This window comes from Emys orbicularis, chromosome 11 (genome assembly GCF_028017835.1).
Source record: "Emys orbicularis isolate rEmyOrb1 chromosome 11, rEmyOrb1.hap1, whole genome shotgun sequence".
Lineage (NCBI taxonomy): Eukaryota > Metazoa > Chordata > Testudines > Emydidae > Emys > Emys orbicularis.
The window spans coordinates 61,436,091-61,453,714 of record NC_088693.1 but is presented as its reverse complement, the minus strand read 5'-3'; the positions used below and the strand labels follow the sequence as shown (position 1 = coordinate 61,453,714).

Below are 17,624 nucleotides of genomic sequence, written 5' to 3'. Positions count from 1 at the left end.
TATTAAACACAATTCAACTTCTGCCACAAATTTTTTTTTGCATTGGGCACACTGGTATTGTATTGACATCTCTGCTGTCTTTTATTACTATTTACATTATGGTAGCACCCAAAGCTTCAGATCAGGACTGGAACTGCAATGGGCAAGGCACCATGAAAACATATAGCAAGAGACAATCCCTGTATCTGATATAAGACTGTAATCCTGCAACTTGTTCAGTGTGGGAAGACACACAAGCACATTTGGGTTCACTGGGGCCCTGTGGGGTTGCATGGTTTCACGTGTGCAGATACCATTGTAGGATCGGAGCCTATTATAAAAGAAAATGCAAAAACTTTTTGTAACAAATGATATGGGGGTGGGCGTGGAGAAAAGGGTAACACTGAGAGGAATGTGGGTTAAAGTAGGTTAAATGTTCAAAATTAAACAACTATTTCTACAGTAAAATACATGTCATGTATGTGCACTGTATTATTTTAGGGCCATATCCTCTGCTCACATCTACCTGAAGGATTTCAGCTCTGATATACAGAACCCTCTACTGGATATTTTGCTACTCTAGGCAAATGCGTGTCCCATTCTCCCCGGCCCCACCCCCCCAATTCTATTTGATTTCACTAAATAAGTCTTTTTTTTAAATGTAAGTCACAATACAAAGATACTTCACTTAGTTTCTCAGTAATATTTAAAATTCTCTCTCCTTAGCCCTTTGACTGACACCACCCATATCTTCCCAGGCCTTGGTTTCTCTCTCTCTCTTTCCTCCCTCATAAAGGGGTCTCTCTTTGCCCTATGTCTGTGGTGTCTTCTCAACATCTAACATCCATTCACCTCTCACATCGTGGTGGGTTGTCTCCTTCCTTTAGCCCCTCAAAAATGTCACACAAAGAACGATCAAAACAAAAAGACACACACTAGCAACCTCTGCTGCTAGGATCCCTCAGAAAGTATAGCTCTTCCAAACAGGACTTATTCTGATCCTTATCTAGGTACTTTAAAAAGTGCCTGATTAGGAACATGAGGAGTCCCACTGAATGGGTGAGAACACCTAATGAGACTTCTCAAATGCTTAAAATTAGGCATATGCTTAAATACCTTGTGGAGTCAAGGCTATACATGGCCGCCAGTGGGGTTTTTCTGCTGGTACAGGGAGGAGGTAGGAACATAAAGTGTCAGTGTTAAAGCTGGGTGTTGTACTCAGCTGTTTACAGACTAAGAAAATTATAGTTACTAGTTTCAAAGTCTGGAATGGGGTATGTAAATATGACGTCCTAATTCTATTGTACATTAAGGGTCTGTTTCGAACCTTAAAAATATTTTAAGTCTTTAAAATAGCAAATCTTATGAATATTATGGTATAGTATAAATTCCTACTGGATTATAAAATGTGACACAAACTAGACAATTTGCTTTTAAAAATAATCACTGTACCCATCAAGGATGTATAGAAAATAAACATTTTGACAATATATATTTTGCAATCATCATTTGTTTTTTATCCAAACTTACGTGTTGGGCAGTGAGCTAGAAACTGTTACTTAAACTGGAACGTGTGCCAGGAATTTAATTCACGACTTCTGAGTCAGCTCTCCCACCCTCCCCAGATCTTCAAGCTTCAAAGTAACAGAGCCTGCACTTACTCTAATTAACTGTTTTTCTAGTTGATGTGGATTTCTGAAAACAAAAAGAGCACTTTTTTTTTTTGGCATGAAGAAGGCTGTACAGTACATACCTTTTAGTCTTTCCTGAGGACTGTAAGTTACAAATTGCTGCAGGACAGCATCATTACGCCTGGAGATAGTGGTAAAGGTCTGACTGCCCTCAAGTGCTCGTTTTGGAAAAAACCCATGATCTGAGTGTTCCTAAGAAGAAACAGAATCACATATTTTAATGTAAAAAATAAATGTCCAACAGAGCCAAGGAACAGTAATCACTAAATCACACTGGGGTTTGGGCATTATTTGTCAGGCGTTTATTGTACATTATTAACTCTGCAATGAGAAACATGAAAGATGTCTTCAGACCATTGCTGACCATGAAAAAAGAGATTACCCTTACATGAGAAATGATCATTAAGGATGATAAACAGAGAAAAGGACTTCTTTTCTGACCCACAACTGGCTTCATGTTATTCCTCCATCTGCGAGGGCAGCTTGTGGCATTGTCAACATAAGGGCACAGGCAATGCCAGTGATATTTCTTTGCCAGCCAGCTGGTTCCCTTCACTCAGAGACTGAGTGTGTATGCTCTGATGATCACACACTAAAGCAGCCTTGTAACCCCTAAACCCAGGTCTTCTGGCTGGCAGCTGAACAAACTTTTGCCACACCTCTAGTCTGTTTTTCTTTTGAGATATTCCCCCCCCGCCCCCCCCACCCCATATCCATATTGCAGCTCCTAATTTATTCTCCTGACAGTTGCTGTTAAAAAATGCACAATTTATCAAACTGGGACAAACCCAAAAAGGCACTTCTGTAGTTGTTGTACAGGGGAAATTATTAATATAGACAGTAAAATGCTTTGGCTAATTATTACCAGGTAGAATGATATTCTCAACATTGTAGTTTCTTTGAAAAGCCGATACATAACCAGAAAGGAGCCTCCACTTGGCCTTCATTTTACAAAGTTGACTTCACCTAGGCCAGCGGATTTCATATTGCAGGTGTAGCACTTATACATTTTAGAACATGTATGTTAGAATCTTTTAGTAAGAAGTAGATGGAATGCCAATGGGCCAAGAGTGTCACTCATGCTGCCCAGAACCCGCCCCCCAAAACTCCGCCCCCACCTGCCGAAGGCTCTGGGAGGGAGTTTGGGTGGGAGAGGGGGTCTGGGGTGCAGGCTCTGGGATGGAGTTTGGGTGCTGGATGCAGGCTCTGGACTGGTGCAGGGGGTGGAGGTGCAGGAGGAGGGGGTGGGGTTGCAGGCTCTGGGAGGGAGTTTGGGGGTAGGAGGAGATGTGTGGGAAGGGGGTGCAGGCTCTGGGAGGGAGATTGGGGACAGGATGGGGTGTGGGGAGGGGCTGCAGGCTCTGGGAGGGAGTTTGGAGGCAGGAGGGAGTATGTTTGGACGGGGTGTGGGTGCAGGCTCTGGGAGGGGATCAGGGGGTGCAGCACTTACCTGGGGCTCCAAGGCAGGGCGGGCCGGGGAGCCTCCGGGGGCTGCTGCCCCCAGGCACCGCCCCTGCAGCTTCCCATTGGCTGCAGGGGTGCTTGGGGCGGGGGCAGTGCGTAGAGGCACAGCCCCGCCCCGGGGCCGCAGGGAGGGACCGGCAGCCACGTGGAGCGAGCAAGCCGGAAGCCACTCAGCTCCACTGTGATGCCAGTGGTGGGCAGGGCCCCAGGGCCATTTTAAATCGCCCAGGGGACGCGCGGGGGGTAGCACGCGTGGGGGTGGCAGGCGGGGCCAAGGGAGAGACCCGTCCCCAAAATTGCTGGAGCCCCACATTGGAGAGGTTCTCGGGCCACAGATGGCCTGTGGGCCAGGAGTTTTAAGGCAAGGAACTGTGCTGAAGAGGTCAAAGGGAGCAGGGTGTGTTGACAGAAGAGAGTCTAGCACTCCTGGAAGACTCTGGCCTTGGCTACACTTGCAGCTGTACAGCGCTGTGAGGTAAACCTGTCTTCGTACAGCTGAGTAGGGAAAAGCGCTGCAGTCTGTCCACACTGACAGCTGCCAGCACAGTGGTGTGGCCACACTTGTAACATTTGCAGCTGTGTTGGGAGCGGTGCATTATGGGCAGCTATCCCAGCATTCATGTGGCTGCAACGAGCTTTTCAAAACGGGGTGGTGGGGTGGATTGTGACAGGGAGTGTGGGGGGAAAGAGAGTGCTTTTTGGAGCATGTCCGCTCTCTATTTTGCAAGTTCCGAACTCCCGGCCCCCTGCTCATTCATTCACTCACTCAAAGCAAGCTGCAAACTGTTTGCTTTTCTCTGTGGTAGGAGCTTTGAAACCGGCACTTCCGCATTCCTGCAGCTGGTCACAACAACCGAGAGGATTGGCCACTTGACAAGGTGATTAGTACAGCGCTGCAAGCGTTTACACTCACACCCGTGAGTCGTAGCCACTCCGCTGCAGCTGTTATTCCTCTCGGAGATGTGGAGTACCTGCAGCGGTGTACCCAGGGAGATACAGCGCTGTAAGTGCCCTGCCAGTGTGGACGGGGAGTGAGTTACAGCGCTGGGGGAGGCTTTACAGCGCTGTAACTTGCAAGTGTAGCCAAGGCCTCTATTGCAGTGGGCTTTTGCAAGCTCTGTGTTTGCCTGATTCTGATTACAGTTTTAATAAAATGTTCCAGTTTTAAACAGCACGCCTGGTCCTGAGTGTGTAACACAGGCACCAACACTTATGCATCCCTTTTCGAGTACTATCACTTGTGCACACAGATTATGTGTTTTGTGTGTATAACTTTTATCTTCTATGCGCATAACTGATAGTACTGAAAAATGCATGCAAGTGAGCATGCCTGCAAAGTTATGCTCAAAGCAAGGGAGACTGGGTTAAATTGCCTTTGAAACTTTTCATCATCATCATCATGTTCCTATTACGCCTCTGGAGTTTAGTGCAGTGACGAAGCTCCACCACTCCAGTCTGTTTCTGGCAAGTCTTTCAATGGTTCCCCAGCTATGCCCCAGGTTTTTCAGCTCAGCTTCCACAGCTCATTGCCATGTTGTTTTCGGGCAGCCTCGTTTCCGCTTGCCTTTAGGTGTCCATCTTATTGCTATTCTGGTGATGGAATCAGTTTCCATCGGAAGCACATGACCGATCCATCTCCAACACCTCCTGGCAATGATGGTGCTCAGACCCTCTTGGCTGCACTGTGTCAATAGATCTTGGTTTGCGATCGTTCTGGGCCAAAAGATACGGAGGATTTTGCTGAGGCAGGTTGTATGGAATGAAGACAGTTTGGACATGTCATATTTCTCAGTCCCCAGCATTCTGCACTATAAAGTAGTGTTGAAAGTACGCAGCTCTGATAAATCTTCAGTTTGGTTTTGGTATTGTATTTTGATGATTTCCAGACTGTATTTAAGCTCCTGAAGGTGTTCCTGGCTTTATTGATTTTGTTCCGGATGTCCTGGCTTGTTCTTCCGTCCTGGCTGATGGTGCTGCCCAAATATGTGAATGTTTCTACATTGGTGAGAACATAATCCTCTATCCGTACTGGTGATGGTGAGGCAACATTAAAGGTCATGATATTTGTCTTATTGCAGTTGATTTTCAGTCCAATGTGCTGGCTGAATGCATTGAGTCGGATTGTTTTTTCTTGTATATGGTGTTGGGTATGTGATAGAAGAGCGACATCATCTGCGAAGTCCAGGTCTTCAAGGGATGAGAAGAGTGTCCATTTAATGCCTCTTGACATGTCTTCTGTTTTACGCCGCATTACCCAGTCGATGGCAATGTTGAAGAGGATTGCAGACATGACACACCCCGACGTACTTCTGTTTTGACTTCAAAACTGAGCTCACTGTGATCAACACTGCATGTAAAGTTGAAATAGAAGCTTTTGATGACGTTGATTATATAGAAAGGAATTCCATACGCCCACAGAATGCGCCATAAGCTGGTCCCGTGAATGCTACCAAAAGCCTTCTCAAAGTCTATGAAATTTATGTAGAGTTGCCGTTGCCATTCTAAGCACTGTTCTATTATGTTTCGTAGAGTGAAGATCTGGTCTGTGCATTCACGCCCTTTCCGAAAACCAGCTTGCTGTTTTCTCAGAACACTATCAACTGCCTCTGATATACACTGGACTATGATCTTACACAATACTTTGCTTGGCACAGATAAACGTGTGATACCACGCCAGTTATTACAATCACTGAGAGTTCATTTCTTTGGTATCTTCACTATAACCCCACTGGTCCACTCATCTGGCACTTTTCCCCTTTCTCATACTGATGTAAATAGAGGGGTCGGGACAGATGCGGCTAATTTAGGATTTACCTTCAACAATTCTGCATTCAAGTTATCCTTGCCAGGAGCTTTCCCATTTTTTAAGGATTTGATAGCTTGAATGATCTCTTCCTTAGTTGGGGTGTCTTTGTTGATATTAAGATCTTCTGCCTCCTGGATGTTTGCTTCCTCTTTAGGTGGCTCCCTGTTCAGCAATTCTTTGAAATGCTCTGTCCAGCGCATTTCTTGTTCTTTTTCGATTGTTAGCAGGTGTCCTTGTTTGTTCCTGATGAGAGTGTTTGTTGGTGTCTGCCATTTACCACTGATAAGCCCCATCATTTTGTAGACGGTTCCTTGTTCACCACAAGCAGCTGCATCCTCTGCTTGTGTTGCCAGATTATCAATATAATGCAGTTTGTCTGCTCTCACAAGGCGTTTAACCTCCCAGTGTGCCTTGCTATACTGCTCATGGTATTTGTCCTTTTGCTTCTGGGATTTTGTGTCTACAACTTTTTTCTTCAGGGTTACTATGGCGTTCCACGTGCTAGGTGTAACCCACTACTTCCTTCTCTTCTGCCTGTAGCCTAGACAGGCTTCACTGCTCTGTTTATAAATTGTTGTTACTTTGTCCAACTTCTTGTTGATCTCCTCATCTGCATTCCCCTTCTCTTCATCAGGATCTGCAAGTGCTTCAAACCTGTTCTTTAACTGCAGAACGAAGGCTTTCTGTATTTCAAGGGACTTTAGCTTGTCAATATCATCATGTCTCTGTCCCCTGTTTGGTGGACCCACACTTCTCAGTTTTACCTTGATGGAAGCTGTCACAAGGTGGTGGTCGCTGCCAACATCTGCACCCCTTCTCACTTTCACATCTGTCAGTGAGCGTTGCCATTTGCCATTGATCATTATATGGTTCTTCTTTTGCCTTATAAGACTAGTGATTTTCCAGAGAAAGACAGGCTGGCCATAAGGCCACCTTTACTAAGACCACTTCATCAATTTTGAGATCCTACTGGTGACAACACAGAGACAGCTACAGACCTACTCTCATAAGCTTCTTCTTTTTTTTCAGTAGCCACTGGCCAAATAACATGTTGACTGTTTTCCCCTCCACCTCATTAGAATGCTCCATTCACAGACAGTTAAATAGTATATTCAGAGTCTCTTTATTATGGGGAACACCCATTGTTAACAATTGTACATGCCTCCGGTGTACCAGAATTCTTTGTTACATTGGAAAGATTTAACACTTATTCCTTATGCCAAGTGATCCACATCTATTACCTTTTGCAAGTATAATGCCGGCTAAATCAACCCCTGCACTGATACAAACTACTACTACTAAATTAAAGATGGGGACCCACTGGGAGAGGCAGCCTTAAATTAACAAAAACCAAAAAATCTGCTTTTCCAGCTCTTTGATAAATGACACAATCGATATCCCAACAACTGATCAGTAACCAGCTTGTAAAACAGAGCTGTCATGGAAGGCCTCCATTAGTGTCCTGACCAATAAAACAAATAATGGATTTTAAAACATATTCTGCTTATACCAAGCTGGAATGTAGCAGGCAGGAAATGGTTTTGGGGAAGGGAAAGAATGGGTCATGGCCCATTTTGCTATAGTCTCCAGCCTCAAATGGAATTACAATTGAACCTCGAGCACATTCTATAAAAATTAATTTCTGTTTAAAATGAATTTGATTCAATCAAGAGCTCATTATGTATTCTTCACAGGGCATGTGTCAGAATTGTTTATGTGTTTCATACATCTGGGTAATGTATAAAACTATATACTTTGACTATGAAAAGCAGCTTCTTGTATTTTTATTACATCAATAATTCAGTTGTAGTATTTTTGCCAAAGTTGACTTTTTAAAAATAGAAGGTAGCAATGATAAGCTTTCTTTCTAGTTTTCTCAGTAGGTGGATTATCATTCATACTTCATCAGAACACAGAATAAATATAAATGCATAATACTGGTTTTACATAAGGTACAGACCATGAAAGATAACTACAGTTGAATCAATTTGCTTTCTTAAATTTAAGTATAATAACCCTAGAATATGCTTTCAACCTGTCTAGAGTGGTATCACCATTGATTGTCTAATTGTGGTAATAAGACTACAAAGGGTCTATGTCTCCTACAGGAAAAGATTTGAAAATATTAGCCAGTAATCTCAGAAAATGCCCCAGGTAAAGTACACACTTGCTTTCCTTGTCTCCCCTCTGCTGTGTCACAGTGTATCCACATGAGACAGCCTTTGTGAAAAGCAACTTCCCAGTGCAGTAACAGTATAAAATTTAGCAATTTTTTTTTTAATGTCAATCCAGGTGGGAGGTAAAGCAAGTTTAAATATAACTAGTGAAGTGGAATCTACCATATAGAGTTAACTATTCACAGCTTAAGGGAAGACAGCTTCCCTTCCCCAGAACAACCATTCTCTCTTATCTTTTATATATAAATACATACACAAAATATTATTCTCGAACATTCACCCAGAGTACTATCATGTGATTTCTAAAGGCCCTTTTTTCTTTTTGATCTTAATCACAGTTGTATCTGTTTCTTGTGAACAGTATATATATTGAAAATCCACTAAAAAATTGTTATTTAAAAGTGAATGTTAAAATTAGTGTGACGGGTGGATAAGCACCTCCAGAAGCCAAGGGCAGACAGCATATTTCTTTACAAGAATAGTAAAGGCACACAGACAGATCGTTTACCTCATTTCCTAGAGTTGAGTTCAAAAAATTCAAGAACTCAAAACTGTAGTAACTTTTTTAAAAAGTGGCTTTGCTTAATACAAGTACTAAAGTGCTCTTTTGAACAGTGCAGGGATGTGCCAGGTTTAGGGAGTCAGAACTATAATTTAAATGAGTTTATTTTTTAAGTGTTAGTTAAAGCCATACGGTGAGTGAAATTGTAACCCCATTGAAATCAATTAGGGGTTTTGCCATTGACTTCAATGAGGCCAAGATTTTTCACCCAGTATCTTTAAGACACACATAGAAATAGGAAGATATTTTCAAAATGGTGGATGGAGAATTGCCCCAATAACTATTATTAATGGAACTGTGAATACAATTCTTTGCTTACCACAAGGAGGTCTAACTCATGAACAAGTTTTTTGCATCACCTGCATTTGTCTATCCAGTCTCCTGAGAACCACCAACTGAATCATCCCGCGAATGTTCCCTTCCATAGACATGGAACGTCTCAGTGTCTCCATGGCTTCATGGTTGGATTTCCCCAGAAGAGACTCTCCATTCACTGCAATCAGCTGGTCATTTATTCGCAGGCGGCCATCCTAGAAGGCAACCAAAAATATTAAAGTAATACCATGTAGGGGCAACATATATAGGAGAGCAAGATACAGTCGTGTTTCTTTCTTAGAAGCTACATACAATCCAGTTGTAAATATCACCAAGTCTACGTAAAAAGTCTAGGTAGCGCTAGCTGGCCAATTCCCAGTATTTGAGAAGTACAGTTCACGAGACAATTACAAAAACATAGGCACTTTGTGCCAGTCCTAAAGAGAAGAAAATGGGAATATGGACTCTGGGATAGAGAACTTATACCACATCTGTTAGTATCAGTTGTACAACCAAGAATGAACATTGCAGCATATTTTTAAATTCTGTGCATCTGTTGTCAGAATCTGCTAAGAAATGATACAGCTCCACAAATTACTCTGTCCTGTAGTGCTCATCATGCCATAGTTAATATGCCACCATATAAGGAAGTGTTCTCATACAGAATGGTCACTAAGACGAAAGCATCCACATTTTAATGAAAAGCTCTTCATGTATTTTAACAGCTAACCCTGCTGCCAATAACAAAATTGAAGTTGTGCCATCTAGAGCGGTTTGTGTTTTTGAAGAAATCCATTTACTTTAATTGCCAGAGTCTGCTGACAGCTGTAGGCATAATAAACGTATGGACACTTATTTTCTGCCTTTAGTAGGCATATTGTTGCTTTTATTAATATCTGTGAATGATTTTTTTGTTTCTCTATGCAGAGAATACAGAGAAATAAAAATACAGAGAAATTCTGCTGATCAAGAATTGAAGGTTTCTCTTAGGCCTTGTCTACACTGCCACTTTACAGCGCTGAAACTTTCGCGCTCAGGGGTGTAAAAAACCACCCCCCTGAGCGATGCAAGTTTCATCGCTGTAAAGTGGCAGTGTAGACAGTGCACCAGCGCTGGGAGCCGCACCCCCAGCACTGGTAGCTACTCCCCTCATGGGGGTGGGTTTTTTTACAGCGTTGGGAGAGCTCTCCCAGCACTGGTGCCGTGACTACAAAGCCATGTTAAAGCGCTACGTTGGTAGTGAAGACATACCCATAGAGTTCAGTCAGTTCACAACTAACAAGTTGGTGTCAGAACTCTGAAAGAAGAAAAAGAAAGGGGCTGAGACTGAAGAAATCTATCATGAATGGGAAGAAGGGCTGAAAGAACAGCAGGAAAGGAAGTGGGACCAAAAAAACATTAGCTGGCTTAAAATGAATTTGGCTCACTTATGTGTTCTTCATAATGCCCTCATCAGAACTGTTTATACATCTCATAGCTGTGCAGTCCAAAATGTGTATACGTTTCCATTTTTATTTTTCTATCGCACTGATGTTCAATTAACTCTTGCAGCATTGCTGCCAGGTCTAACTAAATGATTTTTGTGTGAGTGACAGTAGCCATGTTAAACCCAGTTTTCTTAAGTATTATTTTAGCTGGAACTGGGAATCAATCACTGTTACCAGAGCAGGGTACGATGAGAAAGCAGTGTCATAGTACTAAACGGAACAATAGAGGCCAGAAAAGGAAAATAAACAGGAAGGGACTAGGAGGAAGGAGAGGACTGGAAGATGAGTGAAACAATGAGGGAGGGTGAAAGGACAGAAGAAAATAAGGATGATTATGACCTTCGTAGAGAGGGACCAGGAAAAGAGCACAGGAAGCAGTAGTACCATTTGGGAGGAATATAATGGAAAACACTCTATTGTTTGTGTTTGATGCCAACATAAATTTACATATAGCCAAAGGAATATGCTAGCTCCACCCTTCCACCCCATACAAAAAATGGTGCCTTAGGATATGTGAAGGTGAAGGGAGAGAAAAGAATTAACACTTTGGGACAGGGCCCTTGATTACTTGCACATCAGTTATAATTCCTTTGTGCCCTAATAAAATTCACTGAAAATAATGATTCCCTTGATTTCAAGGGGAGCATGAGGGGAAAAGAAGCCGCCTTTTTGTAAGCCTCTAAAGATTTTGATTTTTTTTTTTAAACAGATTCATATTCTTCTCGTACAATCCCATAGTCTCTTTCCTGTTCTGTGGATATATCTGTGAGTAAGCCCTCTTGCTTAAAAATCTGTTGAAGCTGCTTTCACAAATATGTACAAGTACACACTCGACATTTTCAAATTTTAGCCTACATACAGGAATATGCCAATAAATTATTTTTAATCAGTACAGTCTTAGAAACTCCTGTACTTTCTTGTTTTTGCTTTGCAATTCTTTCATGTGAGATTTAGTATTTCTGCAAATGTTGGCTGTCTTTTATAAACTTAGTTCTTAAAAGCTCTTTTGACCTCTTTAAATGTGGTAGGCTTAAATGCAAAGCTCATGACATGATTGACTGAATAAAAGCAAAGTAGTCCTACATGTTTTACAATGCAGTACATTTAGAACTACTAAACCAATCCACCAAAGACAATAAACAGTTGGAAGGCAGCTGAATACTGTTTTTGCAGGGGATCGGGAGAAAGTTATTTAGCACAGAGACTTTCTGTGATTTTGAGGAGTGGGGAAAATGTTTGAACAACCCTCAAACTCAGATTTGCACATTACTGGTGTTATGGTCTAGTGTTAGTACACTGTATTGCAAGATAATCCGCTTGGCTCAAGACAAGCTACATGTTTGTGCTGCTGTATAGTATTTGTACTTTTCCTTTTATCTCTAAAAGGTTTCTTTCTGCCTTTTGATTAGGAAAACAACTTTTAGAATCTGAACAAATTAGGTATTTTTTTCATTCTATCTTTGAACCTGCAAGTGGGCCACAGTCATTAAGAATGAAATTAATGTCCCCTGGCATAGTCTGAGTAAATGTGATTTATGTGGGGAATCAAAGCAAAAGGTAAATTTATGGCCACCTCTATTTGTAGGCAGGCCACAGGACACTTAGCATTTTGACTGTAATAGTGGCCATTGCACTGTATTCTCCTATGTGGAGTTTGCCCCCTTAAATCACACTCTGGCCACTCCCTGGGACCACCTTTGACCTTCTTCCCTCTGAGTGAACTGCTTCCTGGCATTCAGAGCAGCCATTCTGTTCCCTCACCCACCCCATACAATTAACTACTAATATTTACATTACTATTGCAACTAGAGCCTCCAAAGAGACTTGGACTCCATTGTGTTGAATGTGGTACAAACATACAGGAAGAAACAATCTCTGCCCTGAAAAGCTTACAGTAGTAGTTCTACTGCATTTCCTCTACAGAGGAGGATGTGTGTAGGAGGAGCAGGATTCCATCCCAAGTGCCCTGCCAATATGTACAAGACAGGAAATTGAAAACAATACAATTAAAGAGTGAGAGGATGCATCTAAGCACATTCATCCCAATAGGCACCGTAGCATCTTGTCCTCAGATGAAAGCATCTTTAGCATCCTGTCCTATATAACTGCAAATGTCATGTACATTGGTAATACCTCACTTATAGCTATTGAAGCCAAAGAGTACATTCTTTGCAAAAATCACAAAAGGATGTTGATGTGGACCATTAAAGAGCAATCATCAAGTAGAACAGTGGTTTAATCTTGTACGGTTCTTTAAATGCATCAGGATTCTTATTAGGATTATTAAGTTTTTCCATGTCACTAATTTTTTTTTTTTAAGACACTAATGGCTGGAGGAGTTAAGTTATCCAATGATCACTAGGTATTCTGGTGGTTTCTGTGGGTAAACTGCATGAGTTGGGATTCTCTAAAATCTATAAGATATATAAAAATTAGCCTAAAGATTTCAATTCCCCCCTACATTTTCCACAATTTCTTTACTGGGTTTCTTCACTGCCTGCTCAAACAAGTGAGTTAAATCACTGTGCTAAAATTTCAGAAGTCATTGAAAAATGTTGGCCCGTCTTCAGACCTTCTGTCCAGACTGATAAGAGATAATACTAACCAACCAAATTGTTTGCATTTTGTACATAACCTAATACATTCTTTTCATTCTGGAAAATAGACATCAGTGAAAGAAGTCTCAAACTCTGACACATTAAAGACATTTGGACAGCATAAAAAGGCACTTTCCATGAATAAATATCCAATTTGTAACACTACATCTATTGCAATGCTGAGACAAATTTGTTGGTCTCTTGCTGGTATGTGTGATCTGTAAAAGGGTAAGAAATAATCTGATGACTTCAAGCTGATCTGCAAATCCTGTATTCATGCTCTTCTGAAGACCAATTGTGATTGTGTGGGAGGAGGTTGTTTTTCAAAACTGTAACATCTAACAATATAACAAAGACCAGATTCGTTTTTACATTCCAGCCACAAAAGTGAGATACTGAGATCATCCTCATGCCTAAAGGGTTATGAACGTCTTGATTCTGCAGTAGTCACAATTTCACAAAAGAACCTTGGTTTACTGAAAAGCAATACATGTGCTTAAATCCAAGTGTTTTTGGTTCTAGAATCTAGTACAATAAACTGCAGGGGCAAATGCTCAGAATAAGTGCAAATAAAAGCTTTGAATTTAAAATTCCCAATACACAAGGCTTTTAACATAAATGTTAGAAGTCCTGATTTACACATACCTACACACACACACACACTTTTTAAATTGATGCAAGGAATTTTATAGTTGTTCACAGTTGGGTGTCGACTGTGCTGTGCAAGATATCCAACCACAGGAATATAGAGACTTGGAAACTCAGAAAGAGTAGCTTTATTTACATAACACAATTCAGGTTGGTGTGGTGACTTGGCTGTATCATACTGGGCTACTCTGAAGAAGATCCAGACTTGGAAGTGACTGTGGGACTTGCTATCTGTGTCAGTAGAAGGCTGTTTTCATAGTACATAGAAAGTTCCCACTATCTTTGCTCTAAACAGGAGAGAGGAGCTAGCCAGCTGGTAGTCAGAGAATAGCTTTGGGTTGTATGTCCAGCAACAGCATGAGTGTGTGTCTGTCTGAGGAAGTCCCTAGGCTTTATAGGAAAACCTGGCTTCTTTGTTCCTCCAAAAGTTATGTTCCTTATAGCAACAGCTATACGAGTTCTGATACTCTTTACATTATCTTACCACGTTTGCTTTGTCTAACTCATTTATCATTCTGTTCCAAGCAGGCGTGGACAATGAGCAACCTCTTTTTGGACTGCCCCCTTCCATTGCTGCATGTTATTCCTCCTTGTGAAAGGACGTTTTGTATCCAGTCTGGTTTTAAGGGTTGTACTGGCCCTAACGTAACAACTTGTGAAATGGAACTTTTGTTAACAGGTCATTTGGGTGGTTCATGCCTAGAGCAATGTAAGCAGATTTTGCCCAGTAGTTAATAGTGCATTCATATATAAGTACAGTGAGAGAAAGGATGGTCCAGTGATTAGCCTGGGACCTGGGAGACCAGGATTCAATTCCCTACCCTTTGTGACCTTGGCCAAGTTACTGTGTCTTTCAGTGACCCACCTATAAAATGAGGATAATAGCACTGTAGTCAGGCTGCACTATCATAGATTAAAATCTATTAAAATCTTTAACATACAATTTAGTACCACCTCCATAGATCCATTTCTGATACAGCTATCTATCCCAAAGTACTGCGCTAGCAACTATACAGGTGGGAAAAGAAACAAACAGTGACCCTAGAATGAAAGAAATTATATGTATTCTTTCCCTTATGTTCTTTATAATTTCACGCTCTACAAAGGGAAATGTACTGTTCTAAACAACAGCAACGGAAAGAGTTGGGGAGATGATGGGAGGAATTTGGCAGACGTGTTAATTGTTAATATTTTAGTTTAAATCTGTTATGTATGTTTCTAACTATACATGGATTCACAATACTACAATAAACAAAGTTTAAAACCCTCTCACAATTCTAGAACTGGAGAACAGGGAAAAATGCTCATCCCATTGTTGGTAAAAGGGGAGTAGGTCATGTGGGTAAAATTCTGATGCTTGAAACCCCAGCAAAGAAAAACAACAACAGTGAAATAAACTTTGTTTCTTGGTTAACCAATTTTCTTGCTGTCACAAAAACAACCCCCTTCCTTTTTTGGAAAGGTAAATAAAGGCAACTAAGTATTAAACAGTCATATAAAGGCTAATGCCTTGATTGATGCCATCTGGCATTTAACACCAGCTGTAAATATGTGGTTGTGTAGTTTTTAATGTTGTGAATTGTCTTACTCAGCAGGCTAGTGTCAGGAGAGGAATTTACACAAACTGAACTAAAGGTGTTTCTACGGAAAATAGAATTGTTCAGATCTGCTGAGATAACACAAAAGAAAATATTACATTTTAGATCCAAAACAGCTAAACGTATTACATGACAAGATGATTAAGACTCTTGTTTTTAATTTCACTAAAGCTATCTCTATTCACATTTTATTTGGTGAATTTGCTGCCAATAAATTTCCTAAACATTAGCAAGTTATTCAAGTGCTTTTTAATCAAAAAAGTGAACAAGAGTCCTTACTTCCATGAGAGAGATGAACAAGTCATAATGTTGTGATTTATCAGTTTGTGTTCAGCTCAGACATCAGTTCTATGCAACTGTTGTTAACCTCAACTAAGGCACGCTTTGTCCATAATACTAACAATATTTTGATTGGCAAGGAATAAGAATATGACAAACTAGGTTTCCACTGACAGTTCAGATTGAATACATTATTCTCCATCTCACAGGCTTGCTGAATTTTTATTCTTGTGAACACTAAATAAGTTTGTAATTTCATTGTCTTTACACTGCTTTATGGGTCCAGCGGTGTCACCCTTGGAACTCTGGAAAGACTAAAAGCAGCCCAGAGAGAATGCTACATGCAATACGCTATTACGGAAATGCTCTAATGCAGCGGTGTCCAAACTTTTCCTGTCATGCCCTCCCCCCACCCCCTACCAGTAATGGAATCCCCTCCATTACGGCACAGTTGGCTCAGCAGAGGAGTTTGGGCTGAAGGTGCAGCTGGGGGCTGAACTCGGGATGGGGGAGGAGCTGGGGCTAGAGGCGGAGATGGCCTGGCAGTGGAGCGGGGGCAGAGTGGATTTATGGCTGGGGGCAGAGTGGGGCTGGGTGGCAGCCCTCCCCACCCCCCGTAGGGGCTGGCCCAGGCCTCGCCACTCCTCCACCCCCCAAAAAAAGTTCCTACGCACGCCCCTAGCGGGGCATGCACCACAATTTGGACACCACTGCCCTAATGGCTCAGTAGTTACGACTGTTTTGAGTTCTCCACTTAAAGCAAGGTATGAATCCCTTAATTAAAACAGGAACATTCACAGAAATCACTCTCAAAAATGGGCTTTTGCAAGAACTGTAATCGTCTATGGCACTTCACACTTTTAAGTGCCATTGTGGTACAATTCAAGAAGGTTTAAAATCTCTCTTTTCAGGTTTCCACCGATTTCCCCCCCCCCCCCCCAAGGTCACATAACATCACAATCACAAGTCACAAATGTACAATTTCACAAGGGTTTCAACTTGCATTAAAGCCCAACCTGGAGTTATTTGTGAGGAAAAATAAAAATATAAAATGTGATTTGGTTTTTCTGTTATAACTTTTGTTTTGGTTTGTTTTCTTGCACCACGGAGGCTGGCAGAGTACTGAATGTTCAAGGCCACTTCCCCATCTGACAATCCTATCCAGGTTCTTACACTGCACTGCACTGTGGAGTCTAAACACCTTTACCAGATCGGCATTCATTCTGACAGACCTTGCTAGGTATGTGAGTTCAGGGCTTTCAGTCTCAAACTCTAGCAAGTCTACAAAAAACGAAGGGGAATGGGTGATTTAGAGGATGACAGATAACAAGGAAGCCGCAACTTCAGAGGGTACAGAAGGCACCTATAGGGGTCGGGGACAGACGTGGAATGAGAAGGCAGCATAGGGGGCACAGGGACAGAGAAACACCTTTCTCCATGTTAGACATTTTAAGCATGCAAAGTTTAGCACTTTCAACTTGGAAAAAGAGCTTGCCTGAACTATCTTCCTTCCTTCGCATTCCATAAAGCTATAAATCCCCCCTCAACCCACACACCCCATATATAAAAATCTACAAGCAGAAGAGTCCCACTGCAGTAACCACCATTGGTATGGTGTGCCTCATGACATCTACCAGAGCTTAGTTTTCCCCCTTCAGTACTTACACACCAGGACTACTTAAAACTTTTGTTGTTAAAACAAAACCACCACCACACCACACACCAAGGAAATTCTCACACCAAAAATGCCATTAACGTACAGTTAAAGTTGCTCGAGTGTATTTCCTATCAGCACAAATTAAAAATCAAGGAAATCACCGGCAACATTAACATCCAAACCAACCTCAATTCACATCTTTTACCCCCACCAAATACAATCACCGACTCCTCAACTCTAAGGGCTTGTCTTCACTACCCGCCCGGATCGGCGGGTAGAAATCGATCTCTTGAGGATCGATTTATCGCGTCACAGCGGGGTAAGTCGGATCAGATACGTCAAATTCAGCTACGCTATTCCCGTA

At 41.7% G+C, this 17,624-nt stretch overlaps 1 protein-coding gene across 1 annotated transcript in view; it reads right to left on the bottom strand.

Annotated features, from left to right (window-relative positions):
- Nucleotides 1–17,624, bottom strand: part of PARD3B (par-3 family cell polarity regulator beta) — a 657,306-nt gene that overhangs the window by 258,462 nt on the left and 381,220 nt on the right. The window contains exons 12-13 of the mRNA XM_065413438.1: nt 9,039–9,209; nt 1,733–1,862 (exon numbers count right to left, since the gene is read on the bottom strand). Of these exons, the coding sequence (XP_065269510.1) occupies nt 1,733–1,862; nt 9,039–9,209 (301 nt within the window). The remainder of the gene's footprint in view (nt 1–1,732; nt 1,863–9,038; nt 9,210–17,624) is intronic.